The sequence below is a fragment of the Aotus nancymaae genome, unplaced genomic scaffold (genome assembly GCF_030222135.1).
Source record: "Aotus nancymaae isolate 86718 unplaced genomic scaffold, 86718_ANA_hifiasm-v0.15.2.pri h1tg000064l_1, whole genome shotgun sequence".
Lineage (NCBI taxonomy): Eukaryota > Metazoa > Chordata > Mammalia > Primates > Aotidae > Aotus > Aotus nancymaae.
In genome coordinates, this window is record NW_026988479.1 from 29,849,002 (window position 1) to 29,866,967 (window position 17,966).

Below are 17,966 nucleotides of genomic sequence, written 5' to 3' on the forward strand. Positions count from 1 at the left end.
CATCATCCACACATCGTTAGGAATGTTCACAGAAGCTTAATTGCATAGCCTGAGCTTCCAAATTTTATGTCTGAAGTATTAGAAATCTTGTAGTAGATCCCTCCACCCGCCTCCAAAAAAAAAAAAACTATCCACTGGGATTCATGGAGACCATGAGACCAGTTTATTTTACATGCTTTCTTTCACGTTCTCTACTGGAAATTCAAGTCTTTTTTTCAGCCTTGTATACCAACCTCAAGACCATTTTGTTTGATACAGAAAAGGATAGGGCTGGGTCCTTCTGCCAAGGACTGACCACCTGCCTGCCAAAAGTAAGAGGGAATGACAGCCTTTTGTCCTTCTGGGCCCCTTAAGTACCTCAAAATCTAAAGGCCTTAAAGAGAAAAGTGTATCTGTTCTTTCTCCTTATCTCCTACCCTTCTTTTTAAGCATACTGAAGATGGACTTTTTATTTGTAGGAAGAGGTGATGAGTGCAGGCCAGCAGCTGAGAACTTACAGCTTTGATGCACCTGGAGCTGTAGTCAAGCTGAGGGCACAAGCCTCCTAGGGAGGGAGCCAGGTCCACCAAGGCCAGAGGCAGGCAGGGGAGGCTGTGGAAGGCCAGGGAGATGCTGCCTGGTAAGTGCTCAGCTGGCCTATTGGGCAAGTCTCTGGGGTTTTAGAGCTGATAGGAAGGAGTCCATTTTTATAGTCCTGCCTGGAGACTTGGACTTATCTGATATTAAGGTATTTTATAAAGCCACAGTGGATGCTTTTCTTAAGAGAATTAAAAGGAAAGGCGCAGATATATATAAGAATTTAGTAAGATGATTGTGGTGTTCTTTCAAATCAACGAGTCATCTTTAAATTGTTCTTGGGAACCACCGAGTTCCTGGCCATGTCTGGCTGCTGAGGGGAGGTCAGGATGGAGACTTCAACCCAAGCAACTGTGGTTTTGCTTTTGATAAGGTTCCTGGTAAAAATCATCTTGAATAAATGTTGCTGAGAAACTGATTAAACATTTGGGGGAGAAAGGATTTTGCCCTTTGCTCAGTCATGTTTTTCCATGCTTTCTTCAGGGAAAAAGAGGGTTCTAACCTCTGGTCCTCATTCAGATAGGCTAATTTGGGGTCTTCAGTTGGTGTCCCCAAAGGGTAGCAACTCTGACCCTTCCCCTTGTGGGGAAAAGGGCTTTTCGCAGTTTCTCAGCACTTTGTGTTTTGGTTTCCACATAAGGCTAAAGGTGTTAAGGTTTGGTCTGCACCTCTTTGGTATCTCAGTTTTAATCCAGGGAGGAGCTCCTGGATTTTTTTTTTTTTTTTTCCATAAAAGGAAACCTTTTGTTTGTGGTGGGCCAAGTTAAAATGGGGCCTTTAGCACTCACTCAGAGTGTTTGGTGTGTGTATGTTTGTCTGTGTGTTGGGTGATGTGGGGGACTGGTGTCTGGTGTGTCATGAATTGAGACCTATAATGATTTGCCAGGGTGTCTTGGCTCTGGCCTGTATGCGAAAGCCTTTTGAGGCAGGAAGGGGCAAAGGGATACCTGGCCCTCCCACCCCCTGGTGCCAAAAGGAGCTCTCCCTGGAGCCAGGCAGCTTCCAGTCCCCCTCCTTTCAGCTTTGTCATTCCCTGCATCCTGTCCAGGGTACAAAGGAGTTATCTGGGGCTGAACCCCTCTCTTCTTCGACAGCAGAGGAACAGGGGGTCTCCTCCCTCTGACCAGCCTACAGTGTGGGAAGCTGTGCTTTCCTTTTTCTTAAGCTACGTCCTGATCCCACTGAGGGACATAAAGGGCAGTAGTATGGAGGAAGCCTCATCCTTGGCCCTGCTTTTCTGGGAAGCTGACCTTCCCTCTACCCTCGTGGTGCCATCAGGAAGTGTGGCTGAAAGAGGCAAATTGTTAGGTGCAATCAGGAAGCTGCGTCTGCATCCATGGCTGAGGGACAGCCAGGATGATGCTTGGGCCCACTCTCACTCCATCTTCTTTGGGTACTCTGGGATGCTCTCAGAGAGTGGAGTGAAGCCCAGCAGGAGGACATGTCTCTCATAGGCCTTGGTCTGCTTGAACATGGTGTCAGTCCCATGGAGGTGGTCCAGCACACCCAGCACTCCATAACACTGGTTGAACCTAAAAGAGAGAGGAGGGCACTGCAGTGCCAGCACTGGAGGCCCCTGTGCATAGCCCATTTCATTTGTGCCAGCCTCACACATTTCTCAGCCCTCCTACCCCACACCTGTCACCACTATCCTGATCATCTGCATCAGAAAAAGCTGGGTAGTTGCTACCAATGCACCTTCCGGGGGCCACTCCAAACCTGCAATATGCAGTATCTGGAATCTTCCTTTGAAAAGCTTGCTGTGTGATTCTGATGCCCACAGTTTAAGGATTTCTAGCAGAACTAGGCTTCTTCAGATATGAAATCACCAGCAGCAGAATCCCCTGGAACACTTACTAAAATGCAGGTTTCCAGGCCCTGCTCCCCAGGATACTTTAGTTCAGCATATCTGGAGGGGAATCCAAGAGCCTGTATTTTAAACAAGCATCTCAGGTGATTCAGGTATAGGAGGTTTGTAAACTATACTTGAAAAAGTCTGGGGCTTTCAGAGAGTACATGACTTCCCTGTAACTGCATGCAGGAGTTTTATGTATATATGTACTTTTCTAAAGAGAATGTCCAGAGCTTATTCAAAGGGCCCAGAACCCAAATAAAGGTTAAAAACCCCCAGTTGGAGGAGGACCCAATTGCAGAGGGAAGAGAGTAAAGTAAGGTCATCCCAGTGTGATCCTTATTTTCCCAACCATCAGACCCCTTCTCCAACTAGCACTCACATGTAAACTGAGACACCAGTGTGCTATCAGAAACTGAAGGAGGGAGGGTGATGGTTATTGCCCAGGGACCCACTGTGAGAAGAGCATCCTTACTTGTGATGGTGGTAGTCGTGAAATTCAGGTGAAGGCAGGAAAGGTAGGTGGTAGCCACAGTGGGAGATGGTGGTGATGATGAGGGCCAAGGAAAACCACATGGTGATGGAGGACAAGTGGGAGCCCATTACTAATGGGCCCACTATCGCTGGTAGCATGTTGGAGACCTGCAAGGGGAAGGATCATTGAAGGCGGGCCCAGGGAGATGAAGGGACCTAGCTGAGTGTACACTTAGCCCCAAGGCTAGAGGCAAACTTCCTTGACCCAGAACTGGAGAAGCTGAGTTTCAGGATCTTGATCTGTTGAAGCATTCACCCTTGTAACTTGGGACAAATTAATGAGTTTGAGCCTCATCTTTCTTGTTAGCAAAATTAAGATTAAAAAGGTTGTTGGAGGGACAGGCATGGTGGCTCACACCTGTAATCTTAGCACTTTGGGAGGCCGAGGCGGGTGGATCACCTGAGGTTGGGAGTTCAAGACTAGCCTGACCAACATGGAGAAAACCCGTCTCTACTAAAAATACAAAATTAGCCAGGTGTGGTGGCATATGCCTGTAATCCCAGCTACTTAGGAGGCTGAGGCAGGAGAATTGCTTAAACCTGGGAGGTGGAGGTTGTGGTGAGCCGACATCATGCCATTGCACTCCAGCCTGGGCAACAAGAGTGAAACTTGGTGTCCAAAAAAAAAAAAAAAGTTGTTGGAGGATCCAGGTGTGGTGGTTAATGCCTGTAATCCAAGCAATTTGGGAGGCAGAGGCTGGAGGATTGCTTGAAGCCAGGAGTTCCAGCCAGCCTGGGCAAAATAGCAGGACCCCAACTCTACAAAAAAATAAAAAATTAGCCAGATATGGTGGTGAACACCTGTGGTCTCAGCTATTTGGGAGGCTGAAGATAGAGGATCACATGAGTCCAGGAGTTGGAGGCTGCAGTGAACTGTGATCACACCATTGCACTCCAACCTGGATGACAGAGCAAGACCCTGTCTCAAAAAGAAAAAAAAAGTTGTTGGCATGATTAAATGAGATAACTGTGTTAGGTACTTAACATAGCCTGGCATATGGAAGGTTGGCAATAAATGGTAGCTATTTTTAAATGAGAAGAAAAAGGGCCAGTGTGGTCTACGTTTCTGCAGGAGACCTTCAGGAAAGTTGTTGGGGCTGTCTCTCCTTTGCTTTACTCACCACATGCTCGATAGGGTGGGCATAGAGTGAGATCACGCCAATGGGAGCCGTCCACTCATGGTGTTTCTTGTGGATTTTCTTGTAGAATGTTGGGTAGTGAAGGAGCCTGGGGAAATAGTTAATAGTCGATAACCTGCTGATTCCTCTTTCTCCCTCCCCAACCAGACCATGAAAATCCAAAAATGGGAACTAGGGGTTACAGCCACAGAGCAAAGTTAAAAATACCCAGACCTGCCTTCAAGTTTCAACCCCAGCCCTTATGTTGCATAGTTTCAGAGTGGGTTGCTTTTCCTCTCTATCCCAGTTGTATTGCTGTAAAATGGGATGCTGGCCAGAAAGGATTGAATAAGGAAATGGATAAGAAAGTGCCCTGGCTCCCACACAATCAGAGAGGCCTTTTCTTTTCTGGACATTCATTCCTCAGTTGTCCCAAGTTGTCAGTTATGAGACAACTAGTGGTCTCCCTGTTAACCATTCAATGGGAGACTTGAGACTAGGGAGTATTTTATTGGCCTAAACTCAATTCAGAAGCCTGTTTTATTTTTTTTCTTTGTGACAAGGTCTTGCTCTGCTCTGTCGCCCAGGGTGGAGTGCAGTGGTGTGATCACAGCTCACTGCAGCTTTGACCTCCCAGGCTCATGTGATCTTCCTGAGTAGCTGGGCCTACAAGTGCACACCACCACACCTGGCTAATTAACAAAATTTTTTTGTAGAGACGGGGTCTCCTGACGTTCCCCAGGCTAGTCTCAAACTCTTGGGCTCAAGTGATCCGCCCACCTTGGCCTCCCAAAGTGCTGGGATTACAAGCGTGAGTCACTGCACCTGGCCTCAGTTTCCTTGATCAGTGAGTCCTATACAGGGTGAGGAGCCAGCTGTGCCTCAGGCAGAGACTGCTCACCGGTGTGAATAGTAGAACAAGACTTCCTCGATCAGCGTGAAGATGGCCAGCTCCAGGAGGAACCAGTGGAAGGTGGGTAGCTCACGGCGGCAGGGGTCTCCCCACCATTTGAGGAAGGGATAGAGGAAGACCACCATGGGGAAAGAGATCATACACTGGTTGAAAAGAACTGTGCGGATAGACTGGCGCAGTTTCACAGGGTCCACCTGCCCGAGGGAAGGGAGGAGGGAAACGGACAAGAGTGTGAGAAGTAGGTTCCACTGTGACCTGCTCACAGGAGGCCCTCAGTCTAGTTGGATTCTGGGAGAGATGTTGAGGCACAGCCAGTAGCTCCTGACTGCCACCTAGCCCTGGGCCTGGAAACGTAGCAGAATACGGCCCTGGCTGCTAGGCAGGTGAGTAATGCCACTGTCCCTGGAAACTTCAACAGCCTTCAATCTGTGCTGGAACCTGCCTTCACCTTCCTGGTTCTGTACATTATCACCACTGCCCTCCTCATTTCTCTGGCCAGGCTCCATGTACTTGAAGGTAACTTGGGAAGCCTCCAGGGTGCTTAGAGAAGGTTGTGACTCTCTGGTTGACACCCCATTTCAGCCTTTTAGCCCCTCCTCATCAGCGAACCTTATTCATGATTGGATGTAGAGAACGAGGTCATCTGCCTCCTGTGATCCAGCCTTACTGCAGTAGGCCCAGCGCAAAGAAGCAGGTCGGCCAGGGAGCTCCTTATCTAGTTTCTTTACCAATTTCCTGGTTTTCACAGTGACACTGTTAAGATGGGGGCCTGCCCAAGCATTTCCACCAGGGTCCACTGTACAGAGCTGGCCCCAAGTGTCCAAACTCCATTTGGCCTCAATACTACAGCCAGTATTTCCTCCAGAATCAGCAACCCCTTGACCCTTCCCTTTGTCAGAGCACTGGGCCTCTAGGGAACAGTCCTGTGACCATAGATTACTTGCTGGGTCCTGATGAGCTTGTTTGGTTAGAAGGGATTTCTCCAAGTTCCCTCTGTGAGCTGGAGGGATTTCTGCCCCAAAGCAAGACAGAGGTTCAGAATGGTCCCCAACTTGAGGCCTGCCTCTTCCTCCAGCCTTTGCAGGCACTACATGCATTGACTGACTTCAGAATTCACTCTTTGTTTACTTCCATCCCATTGTGAGGCCAGGTCTTTCCAGCCGGTTGTGAGAGGACATATTAGGTGAGGCCATTACACCTTCTGGAAACCTTGACCAAGATGGGGTGGGGGGTGGTATCACATCTATCCATTTATTTATTTAACTGATATTTATAGAGCACCCACTATGTCGCACTCAGTGTTCTGGGTATTGAAAATAAAGCAATGAGCAAAACCAAGATTCCTGCCCCTATGGAATTTATATTCCAGTGGGAAAGGTAGACTCGATACAACAAATATAAATATATATATCAATCAGGCTGGGGACAGTGGCTCACACCTGTAAATCCCAGCACTTTGGAAGGTGGGGGTGAGAGGATTGCTTGAGGCCAGGAATTGGAGACCAGCCTGGGCAACATAAATGAGACCCCATCAAATTAAAAAAAAAAAATTAACCGGGTGTAGTGGTGTGCACCTGTAGTCCCAGCTATTCAGGAGGCTGGAGTGGAAGGTTCATGTGAGTCCAGGAGTTTAAGGCACTCCAGCCTGCATGAGTGGGTGACACCCAATCTCTTAAAAAAAAAAAAGGCAATAATATAGACAAGAGAGGATGGTGAATTGGACCAGGGTAATAGTGATGGAGGTAGTGAGAAGTGGTAAGAAGTGATTGGATTCTGAATGTTTTGGAAATAGAGTTAATAGGGTTCCCCGATAGATTGGATGTGGGTACGAAGGAAAGAGAGTAGTCAAGAATGACTCCAAGGTTTTTGGCCTGAGCAACTGGAAGATTAGAATTGCCATCCATACTGGGGAGGCTGTGGGTAGTAAGTAATGGCTTTGGCAGGACGATCAGAAATGCTCTTTTGGACCTGATGAATTGGCAGTGTCTACTAGTATCCATGTGGAGATGTCAAGGAGGGAGTTGGATATTTTAGCTTGGAATTCAGGAGAGACTTCTGGGCTAGAGAGGTCAGTGTGTGAGCTGTAGGCCCATAGATGGTATTTTAAGTCATGGCACTGAAGAGATAACTGTACAGAGAAAAAGACCAAGGCCAAAGCCCATGGGATATTCAACATCAAGAAGTTGGGGAGACGAGAAGGAACTAGGAAAGAGACAGTGAAGAAGTGAACAATCAGATGTGAGGGGGAGCTGGGCATGGTGACTCACACCTGTAGTCCCAGCACTTTGTGAGGTCAAGGTGGGTGGATCACCTGAGTTCAGGAGTTTGAGACCAGCCTGGGCAACATGGTAAAACCTCATCTCTACTAAAAATACAAAAAATGTGCCAGGCATAAGGCCGGGCGCGGTGGCTCAAGCCTGTAATCCCAGCACTTTGGGAGGCCGAGGCGGGTGGATCACGAGGTCAGGAGATCGAGACCATCCTGGTCAACATTGTGAAACCCCGTCTCTACTAATACAAAAAAATTAGCTGGGCATGGTGGCGCGTGCCTGTAATCCCAGCTACTCAGGAAGCTGAGGCAGGAGAATTGCCTGAACCCAGGAGGCGGAGGTTGCGGTGAGCCGAGATCGCGCCATTGCACTCCAGCCTGGGTAACGAGAGCGAAACTCCGTCTCAAAAAAAAAAAAAAAAAAAAAAAATGTGCCAGGCATGATGGTGGGCACCTGCAATCCCAACTACTCAAGAGGATGAGGCAGGGGAATCACTTGAACCTGGGAGACAGAGGCTGCAGTGAGCCAAGACGGTGCCATTGCATTCCAGACTGGGTGACAGAGCAAGACTCTTTTTTTTTGAGACAGAGTCTCTCTTGTCTCCAGGCTGGAGTGCAGTGACAAGATCTCAGCTCAATGCAACATCCACCTCCCAGGTTCAAGCAATTCTGCCTCAGCCTCCTGAGTAGCTAGGACTATAGGCATGTGCCACCATGCCTAGCTAATTTCTGCACTTTTAGTAGAGATGGAGTTTCATCATGTTGGCCAGGATGGTCTCCATCTCTTGATCTTGTAATCCACCTGCCTCGGCCTCCCAAAGTGCTGGGATTACAGGCGTAAGCCACCATGCCCAGTCAACTCTGTCTCTTAAAAAAAAAAAAAAGATGTGAGGGGCATACCTAGAGAGTAGGGTGTCCTGGAAGCCAAGTGAAGAAAATATTTCAAGGCTGAGGGGATCAGCGGCTGTTGAAATGTCTCTGGTGCTCTAATGAGACCAGATCATTGGTGAACTTGGCAAAAGAAATGTTGGTAGAGCCTTTTTTAAGGGTGACACCTGATTTGGAGGAGGTTTATAGAGAAGGTAAGACAATGCTTTTGTGATTAGGAGAGATGCTGGCTGAAAGATTTAGGGGTCGAGTTTTATGATGTCTCAAACTTACTTTTAAATAGGAAAAACGTATAGATGCATATATATTTGTATATTTATATGTAAAGCAGAAATAAAATGTTTAAAATTGGTGAATCTAAGTGATATGTAAATGCATAATCATTACAGTATTTTTCAACTTTTCTGTATGTATTTTTAATGTTTTTCATAATTTAAAAATGTTGGGGAAAAGAGCAGACAGGTGGCCGGGCATGGTGGCTCACACCTGTAATCCTAGCACTTTGGGAGGCTGAGGCGGGTGAATCATCTAAGGTCAGGAGTTTGAGACCAGCCTGGCCAACATTGTGAAACCCTATCTCTACTAAAAATATAAAAATTAGCTGGGTGTGGTGGCACGGGCCTGTATTCCCTTCTACTTGGGAGGCTGAGGCAGGAGAATCACTTGAACCCGGTAAGTGGAGGTTACAGTGAGTCGAAATCACAGTGTCACTGCACTCCAGCCCAGATGACAGAGGGAGACTCTGTCTCAAAAAATATATATATCCCAAATAAGAGTGGACAGAGAGGAATTGTAAACTATATAGATAATTCTTTCAAAGAACTCTGCTAGTCAGGGGTTGTTCTTTCTGTTGCTGGTGTGTGTGTGTCTGTGTTTGGTTTTTTGTGAGACAGGGTCTCACTGTTGCCCAAGCTGGAGTGCAGTGGTGGGACCACAGCTCACTGCAGCTTCAACCTCCTGGGCTCAAGCAATCCTCCCACCTCAGCCTCCCAAGTAGCTAGGACTACAGGTGTGCACCATCACACCCAGCTAGTTTTTGTATTTTTTGTAGGAACAGTGTTGGGGTAGGGTGTTTTGTCATGTTGCCCAGACTGGTCTCAAACTCCTGAGCTTAGGCAATCTGCCTGCCTCAGCCTTACAAAGTGGTAGGATTACAAGTGTGAACCACAGCACCTGGCCTGTTTTTTTTTTTTCTTCTTTTTGAGTCAACTTCTCGCTGTCATCCAGGCTAGAGTGCAGTGGTATGATCCTAGCTCACTGTAACCTCGACCTCCTGGGCTCCAGCAATCCTCCCACTTCAGCTTCCCAAGTAGCTGGGACTGCAGGCACATGCCACCTCGCTTGCCTAGTTAAAAATTTTTTTTGTAGAGATGGGATCTCGTTCTGTCACCCAGGCTGGTCTTGAACTCCTGGGCTCAAGTGATCCCCCTGCCTCAGCCTCCTGAAGTCTGGGATTACAGGCGTGAGCCACCACAACTGGTCTGTTTTTTTTACTTTTTGAGTCAGGATCTCACTGTCTAACCCAGGCTGATCTCAAACTCCTGGGCTCGAGTGATTCTTCTGGCTCAGCCTCCCAAAGTCTGGGATTACAGTAGTGAGCCACCACACTTGGTGTTTTTGTTTTTTTTTTTTTTTAAGATGGAAAAAAATTACAGCATGCTTGTAATAATCTAGAGAGTAATAATGAGCAAAAGAGAGGGAAAAGAAGATACTAGAAAGCAAAGAGAGTTACTGCAGCCATTTCCTGAATGTAGTACATGGATAGGAGAGGAATCACCCACAGACAGGAGCAAGGAGAGTTCACCTGTGGTGTCAGGTGTGCAGGCAAAGCATGTGGGTGCAGGTGCTGATTATTGGCCAATGTGGTGTGCATCTGTAAAACTCTCTTCGGCTTGGCCGGGCGCGGTGGCTCAAGCCTGTAATCCCAGCACTTTGGGAGGCCGAGGCGGGTGGATCACGAGGTCAAGAGATCGAGACCATCCTGGTCAACATGGTGAAACCCCGTCTCTACTAATACAAAAAACTAGCTGGGCATGGTGGCGCGTGCCTGTAATCCCAGCTACTCAGGAGGCTGAGGCAGGAGAATTGCCTGGACCCAGGAGGCGGAGGTTGCGGTGAGCCGAGATCGCGCCATTGCACTCCAGCCTGGGTATCAAGAGCGAAACTCCGTCTCAAAAAAAAAAAAAAAAAAAAAAAACTCTCTTCGGCTTGCTTCAGTTTTCTTTGTTCTTTTCTTTTCTTTTCTTTCTTTCTTTTTTTTTTTTTGTATTTTTAGTAGAGATGGGGTTTCACCATGTTGGCCAGGCTTGTCTTGAACTCCTGACCTCAAGTGATCCACCTGTCTTGGCCTCCCAAAGTGCTGGGATTACAAGCATGAGCCACCATACCCATGCCCAACCTCTTTTCTTTTCTTTCTCTTTTTTTTTTCCTGGAGACAGTGTCTCTGTCTCCCAGGCTGGAATGCAGTGGCATGATCATAGCTCACTTCAGCTTTGAACTCCTGGGTTTATGTGATCCTCCTGCCTCAGCCTCCTGACTAGCCAGGACTACAGACACACACCACTGTACCCAGCTAATTAAAATAATTTTTTTTGTAGAGACAGGGATCTCACTATGTTGCTCAGGCTGGCCTTGAACTCCTGCCATCAAGCGATCCTCCTGTCTCTGCCTCACAAAGTGCTGAAATTTTGAGCATGAGCCACCGTGCCCCAGCCTGCTTAAATTTTCTTTTTTTGTTGTTTTTTTGAGACAGAGTCTCACTCTGTTGCCCAGACTGGAGTGCAGTGGTTCAATCTCGGCTCACTGCAACCTCTGCCTCCCAGGTTCAAGCAATTCTTCTGCCTTAGCCTCCCAAGTAGCTGGGATTACAGGCATGCGTCAGCACACCCAGCTAATTTTTGTATTTTTAGTAGAGGCAGGGTTTTGCCATGTCCCCCAGGCTGTTCTTGAACTCCAGAGCTCAAGTGATTTGCCCACCTCAGCCTCCCAAAGTACTGGAATTACAGGCATGAACTGCCACAGCCAGCCTTAAATTTTCTTGGTGAAATGGGAAGCAAGGCCTTCCCTCTGCTAGTGGTTAGGGGAGGAGGTGTCAGAGATGTGAACTAGCCATCCAGGCAATGGAAGAGTAAAAAGAGCAGGGATAGATCATAGGAACACTGGGTAACATTCAACTCCCACCTGAGGATCTGTTTCTGATGTCTCAGTTCAGGGGCCAGTCCTTCCTGGAAACATCCCAAGATTAAATGGCCTCACCAGGTTCTTTCCTACTTGCTTGCCCACCCGAGGGTGCATGTGGGGTACAGGAGCACTGAACTTGGTGTCAGATGGGATGAGCCCTGTCTCTGTTTCCTAGTAACAATCTGATCTTGAGCTAATCACTATATATTTCTGAACCTTAGCTTCTGCAGAATGCAATGAGATCTTCCAACGTAGCTCTCTAGTCATTGTGTAGACTATAAGGTTGGACAGGCAGCAGGTAATATTCTGGAAAGCTGATTAGGAGGGTGAGCCTTGGAGTCAAAAAGCCTGAGTTTGAATCACAGTTTACCCATGTAACACCTCTGTTTCCTCATCTGAACAGTGAAGGTTCTTGGCCTCAGTTGGAGATGTAAACATTTAGTCAATGGTGCTGCAACAGCCAAGGTTGACATATGAAGGGTTCTTAAGGACCAAGCACAGGGTTTAACACTGTAGGCTCTGATTCATGTCCTGCCAAGCTGGGCCTGGAGGAAGCCCCCCAGCCTGGCTGGCAGCTATTGTCCCAAGTCAGGGGCATTGTAAGCCAGCCCAGTAGCTCTAGTTTAGGAAGTGGCCCATTTCAAAGGAGTGGGTCAAGAGCACTGTTTGTCTTTCTGGAGTGCTGGGCTGGGGCAGAAGGACCTGAGAGCTGAGGTGGTTCACCCAGACACCTGGGCAGATGACTAAAAGATGATTGTTTTGTCTGGGAAAGAAGCCAGGATGTGGTTTGGGTGGAGCTGGGGAAAGAACCTGGGTTTCAGGATCAACTTCTTCTTTGTTGTGTAAGAAAAGGCAATCCAGACTCAGGGAACAGTGGGACCCACTTGCTGGCACTGTGCAGGTCGGAGTTCCTCATAAGCAGGGTCTGGGCCTCACTTATGGATTGGCCCTAGTGCCTTGCACTACCGGTGGAATTGAGTATTTAGGAAGGAGGACTTGTTTAAAAGACAGCCACCACCCACACATTTAGAATCCATCCTATCTGTCTATTATGGGGGGGTTATCCATTGTTTTCAAAACTGTCTCCCTCTCTCACAATAACAGCTGTTACCCATATTTTAGCATCCAGCCATTGCTTTCTCCATTCCTCTAGATAAAGGGGAGCTGCCTGCCTTCTCAGTACCAGGCTGACCACAGTGCCGTCGTGTGGCACAGGAAGGTCCAGACCCTGGGCCAGGAATCAAGAGACCAGAACATTGGTCTTGACTGGCCACTAGCTGAGTGACTCTGAGATTGTGGGCAAATTATTTCCTCTCTTTAACCTTCTAAACTGGGGGAGCCTTGTTACTAATAACTTGGCTCACACTGACCAGGTCTCTTCTGGGCCAGTGGTGAGAATTCTGAGAGTGTGGCTTTAGCTCTTGCTTTCTGTGCTTTGGCCAGGAGAAGTTACAACAATACTTACAGGTTCATTCTTGCCGACCTGAATTCGGTAGCGAGAGATGAAGTTCGGTTTTCCTGTTGTATCAACCACCAGTAGAAGCCCATTGAAGCTCCAGAAGAACAGAGTAGGCAGTTGGATGGCACCTGAGATTGGGAAGCAGAAACAATCAGGGCGACTTAGACTAACAGAACACACTTTTTTTTTTTTTTTTTTTTTTTGAGACAGAGTCTCACTCTGTCTCCAGGCGCCAAGCTGGAGTGCAGTGGCACAATCTCGGCTCACTGCAACCTCTGCCTCCCAGGTTCAAGCAATTCTCCTGCCTCAGCCTCCCAAGTAGCTAGGACTACAGGCACACGCCACCACGCCCAGCTAATTTTTTTGTATTTTTAGTAGAGACGGGGTTTCACCATATTGGCCAGGATGGTCTCGATCTCTTGACCTCGTGATCCACCCACCTCAGTCTCCCAAAGTGCTGGGATTACAGGCTTGAGCCACCGTGCCCGGCCACAGAACACACTTTTTAAGGTGACTGAGGCTTCATCCTAGACATTTCCTTGCCAGGGAGGTCTTAGGGCTTGGGAACAAGGGCTTACCTTTATTTTTGGGTGGGAATGTGGACAGGGTACTTAAGAAGTGTCTCTGTTTTCTTAGCCACAAAATAGGACAACAACCTTCAAGGTGTGGAGTCTGTGCCCACTGAACCCTTTATGGATTGCAAAGGAGGTACTCGATATGGTATGGGTCAATGAGCCCTGGGCTAGGAGTCAGTCAGGAAACTTAGTCCCCGTCATCCTACTAACTGAACAGCAGAAGCTGTCATCTAGTCAGTATCTCTCAAAGTGGAAAACTCATCTTTCTTTCTTTCTTTTTTTTTTTTTTGAGACAAAGCCTCGCTCTGTCACCCAGCCTGGGAGTGCAGTTGCGTGATCATGCCTCACTGCAGCCTCTACCTGCGAAACTCAAGCAATCCTCTTGCTTCACCCTCCTAAGTAGCTGGGACTACCGGCACCTGCCACAATGCCCAGCTAGGACTAGGCTTTGCTTAACTCCATGTCTGTGCCCCTCCGCCAGCACCCTTCATGCTCCATCAACCACAGTATCTGTGGTAGCTGGGATTTGGAAAATACTTGCCAGCACTGTGGGGGAGTACAATTGGTAAGAACATTCTGGAGGGCAATTTGGCAATATCTGAAGTAATAAAGTGAGAGAGTCAGAGAGCCAAGACAGAAAGGGAGAAGGAAGAAAAGGACACACATCTATGCATAAATGTCCATCACAGCATTAAAAAAATTTTTTTAAAGCAGCCTAAATATCCATTAGTAGAGAATGGACTTAATAGATTAGAGTATTTCCATACATACAGTGGAACAGAATGGGAAACTTAAGAGTATTAAGTAAGCCTATATTAATAGGCATGGAAAGATATCTACAATCTATTCAATTAAAAAAAGGTTTAAAAATAGTTGGTATCTTATAAGTACTATATATCCAATAAATAAAAGATATACACTAACATATAAACAGTGGTTATTTCTTGAAGGTAAAAGAGTGGGTGATTTTCATCCTTTCTATGCTTATTTGAATTGCCTGATATTTATTTTTAACAATGAGCACATATTTACTTTTATACCCAGAAAAAATAAAGTATTTTTTACTTTGGAAAAAAAAAGGTTGGTGTTTACCCAGTGGGCCATCCAAGGTGCCTACCTACTTGGAACTCAAAAGGTTGTCTGAGGAATACAGATGAAAAGTACACCGTAAGATGATCTTGAGCTTCTTCTAGCTCTAACACTTAAAACTGGAAATACTTTCTCTCTCTTATATTGGCTTATCACCAAGGTAATAGGTACTTTTCACAGGATTGTGCCTAAAGTACATAAAATGTTTGGGGATTTTTTTAGATTGCAGGTTCAGGCTAATAAGGTTTTTCTACCACTTTGCCCATATAAAGACATAATCTGCATTGTTCAGTGACTGCTTAAGATCCCATTAAATCTGTCATATTTCTTGTTCAGCCCATTTTCAGAGTTCTCCTAGCTGAAAACAATCTTTAGGGGCATTTTGCTTTTTGGCAACTGACACTTGTTATCTTCCCTTCTAGACTGTGACATCATTTTTTAATGGGGTAGGGAAACATTTCATTTAAATATATATATATTTTTGAGACAGAGTCTTGCTCTGTCACCCAGGCTGGAGTGCAGTGGTGCATTCTCAGCTCACTGCAACCTCCACTCCCAAGTTCAAGTGATTCGCCTGCCTCAGCCTCCTGAGTAGCTGGATTATAGGTAAGCGCCTCCACAACTGGCTAGTTTTTTGTATTTTTAGTAGAGATGGGTTTCGCTATGTTGGCCAGGCTGGTCTCTAACTCCTGGCCTAAGTGATCTGCCTGCCTCAGCCTCCCAAAGTGCTGGGATTACAGGCGTGAGCCACCATGCCCGGCCCCATCTTAAATATTTCTATATCCTCCATATAAGCTTAGCACATAGTAACATTATATATATCATAGTAATAATATAAATAAATTTGTTATAATATATATAAGTATTTGAGTGAATAAATGTACGATTGAGGAGATTCACTATTATAGATAATGCTGGTATAAATATTCTATGTTTAAATGGCTTTTCCTTCCATTTATTTACGCAGGTTTGTTTGGAGCCATTGAAGCTGTCAGTAAATATTTATTGACTGGCCACTTGCTGTCAAGCACTGACTGTACCAGGTACAGGGTACATAGTCTCTGACAAGACAGGGCAGCTCTTTGTGCTTGTGAAATTACATTTAGAAACAGGGTTATTGCTCTAAATGTGCATTCATTTTTACATGAAACATTTCTTAGTCTTCTATATGTTGGGAAGAGTCTCAATTTCTCAGCTGCTTTTTTTAGGCATCCTGTTTCCAGACTGCCCACAAGTTTGGTATTCTTGGGGACTACCACTTTTTTGAATTTCAAGTCCTCATCCCGTGGAATAATAAACTGAAAGTTCCCAAGTAGAGAACAAAATAATAGAAAAATAACTAAGTTATAATAATGCACACACATGCTAGGTGCTGGTGGTCTGGGAACCTCACCTATAAAGAAGAGGATCCACTCCTTCCCTTCAAATGTAGTCAGCAGCCTCTCCCACTGGGCTTGCCAAAAGTAGCCAGAAGCACCCCAAAATCTCTGAAGATGCCTTGAAAGAAAAACCATTCAGCTTTCTGGGTGAAGACTAGTGGGTGGACCCCTCCTTCCTCTATGCTCTGCCACTGACCACCACCACCACACTGCCCCTAGCTCCTGGATTACAGCTGGGTGGAGCTGACTTACCATGTCATTGAGTTCCAGAAGGCCACAAACAAGAGAAGTCCAGAGCCCAGGATGAAAGCTGTCCTCCTCATAGAGCCCCAGATGTGTCCCTCCTAGAGGTGGTCAAGGAATTGTCAGACCCCAACAAGCCCCCTGCGTTTACACCCAGCTCACTGCTAAGGCACAGCAGGAGTGCTGTAGGATCAAGGTCAACCAGCCAGGAAGGCCCATCTTCTGACCTCTTCCCAGCGTCTGTGGGAGCCTCTTCCTTATCAGGAGCTCTCGGGCTGTACATGGGTGTGTTTACGAAAATTAGAGCTCACGCTGGGGGAGGGAAGGGAATTAGCCTGACTCCAGAGAAACCAGCAGGCAATTCTGTCTGAGTCAGAGGACGGGCAAGCCTCTATTAATCATAGGATTTCATTGCCAGTCTTCTTGGCAAACGGAGATACACATGATCTGTACATTGGAATCACCTGGGAGCTTAAAGTTCCGATAGGGTCCCCTCCAGCCCAATTACATAAAAGTCCCTGGGGGGTGGGACCTTGACTCCCCAGGTAATTCCAATGGGCAGGCAAGATTGAGAGTTATCACAGCAGCATCTGCCAAAACCATGGTGAGAAAATCCTTTCCCAGTTATAGGAGCTTCACTGTAACCATAGGTCAGGCCTATTTTTTCCATCCCTACCCTCCTCTTGCTTTGGCATAATAGAGTGAATTGTATACCTTTCCTGACTTTTCTTTTTTTTTTTTTGAGGCAGAGTCTCACTCTGTCATCCAGGCTGGAGTGCAGTGGCACCATCTCAGCTCACTGCAACCTCTGCCTCCAGAGTTCAAATGATTCTCCCACCTCAGCTTCCTGAGTAGCTGAGATTACAGGCATCTGCCACCACACCTGGCTAAGTTTTGTATTTTTAGTAGAGAAGTTAGCTGGGGTTTCGCCGTGTTGGCCAGGCTGGCCTTGAACTCTCAACCTTAAGCAATCCACCCACCTCAGCCTCCCAAAACGCTGGGATTACAGGTGTGAGCCACTGTACCCCACCAGAACTTGTTCTTTTACATGGGCTATTCAAAGGTCACCCTGTGTTTGCTAGGCCAGTGACTTTGGGCTTTTCCAATTATTCCTTTGTTTGGATTCTGAGGGCTCTTTTCAGGAACTTTTCTAGACTCACTGGAAGTTTTAATCTTCTGAGTTTGAGCAAACAAAATTAAACCAAATTAAAACCTCAGTTTCACATACTGGATTAGATATTTGTTCAGGGATGTTGGTTTTTTTTTTTTTTTTTTTTTTTTTAATCTCCCTAGCAGCCCAGATGAAGGAAATATAAACAGGACAAAGGTCCTCTGTGAAGTGCAGGAAAACGCAGTGCAGGAGTTAGCTGGGATCAGCAGCCAGTTCTCAGCTACCCCCAGAAGGTCTCTGTTGTCCCCAGGAAAGTTATAGAAATGGATTTTCCAAAGGTCTGAGGCATAGGGCAAAGGGCTACAGCCAGGAGAGCCAAGAGGCGAAGGGAGGACAGTTATCAGGCTTTTCAATTCCAGATGCACATTCACACTCTGCATTCAGGCAAAGCGGTTGTGGTTAAAAGGCAGTTTGGAGTCAAGTATACTCTGTTCAGTTACTGAAATGAAGACCTTACCATGTGTCAGCCACCCCTAAACCTTGGGGGAGATGTTGGATGCATAGCAAGTGCAGCTATGGCAAGAGGCACTGACTACATTCTTACCAGTTTGGGGACGAGGTGCTGGCATTTACCTGCTTTGACTTTTCATTGCGTATCATATGTTCAGCTTCTCCCTTCATCTGGAATGAGAAAGCACAGGCGATTCGGGGAGTTATTTTCATAAGCATCTAACGAAGTAGGGAGTGGAGAAAGTCAAGGTGAATGGCTGGCAGTGATTT

General features: G+C 46.6%; 1 protein-coding gene across 5 annotated transcripts in view; it reads right to left on the bottom strand.

Moving 5' to 3' along the window:
• Positions 1-140: 140 nt before the first annotated feature.
• The window catches only part of FAXDC2 (fatty acid hydroxylase domain containing 2), a 32,326-nt gene continuing 14,500 nt past the window's right edge, over positions 141-17,966 (bottom strand). For 3 of the 5 annotated variants that reach the window (XM_012453032.3, XM_012450897.3, XM_012452291.3), the window contains 8 exons: positions 17,820-17,867; positions 16,085-16,176; positions 15,847-15,950; positions 12,796-12,917; positions 4,982-5,187; positions 4,084-4,189; positions 2,904-3,070; positions 1,824-2,108 (listed from right to left, as the gene is read on the bottom strand). In XM_012453032.3, the coding sequence (XP_012308455.2) occupies positions 1,952-2,108; positions 2,904-3,070; positions 4,084-4,189; positions 4,982-5,187; positions 12,796-12,917; positions 15,847-15,950; positions 16,085-16,176; positions 17,820-17,867 (1,002 nt within the window). In that variant the 3' untranslated portion in view covers positions 1,824-1,951. Of the gene's footprint in view, positions 2,109-2,433; positions 2,506-2,903; positions 3,071-4,083; positions 4,190-4,981; positions 5,188-12,795; positions 12,918-15,846; positions 15,951-16,084; positions 16,177-17,819; positions 17,868-17,966 lie in introns of all 5 variants that reach the window. The other 2 variants (XM_012453739.3, XM_012451580.2) reach the window with 2 other exon arrangements.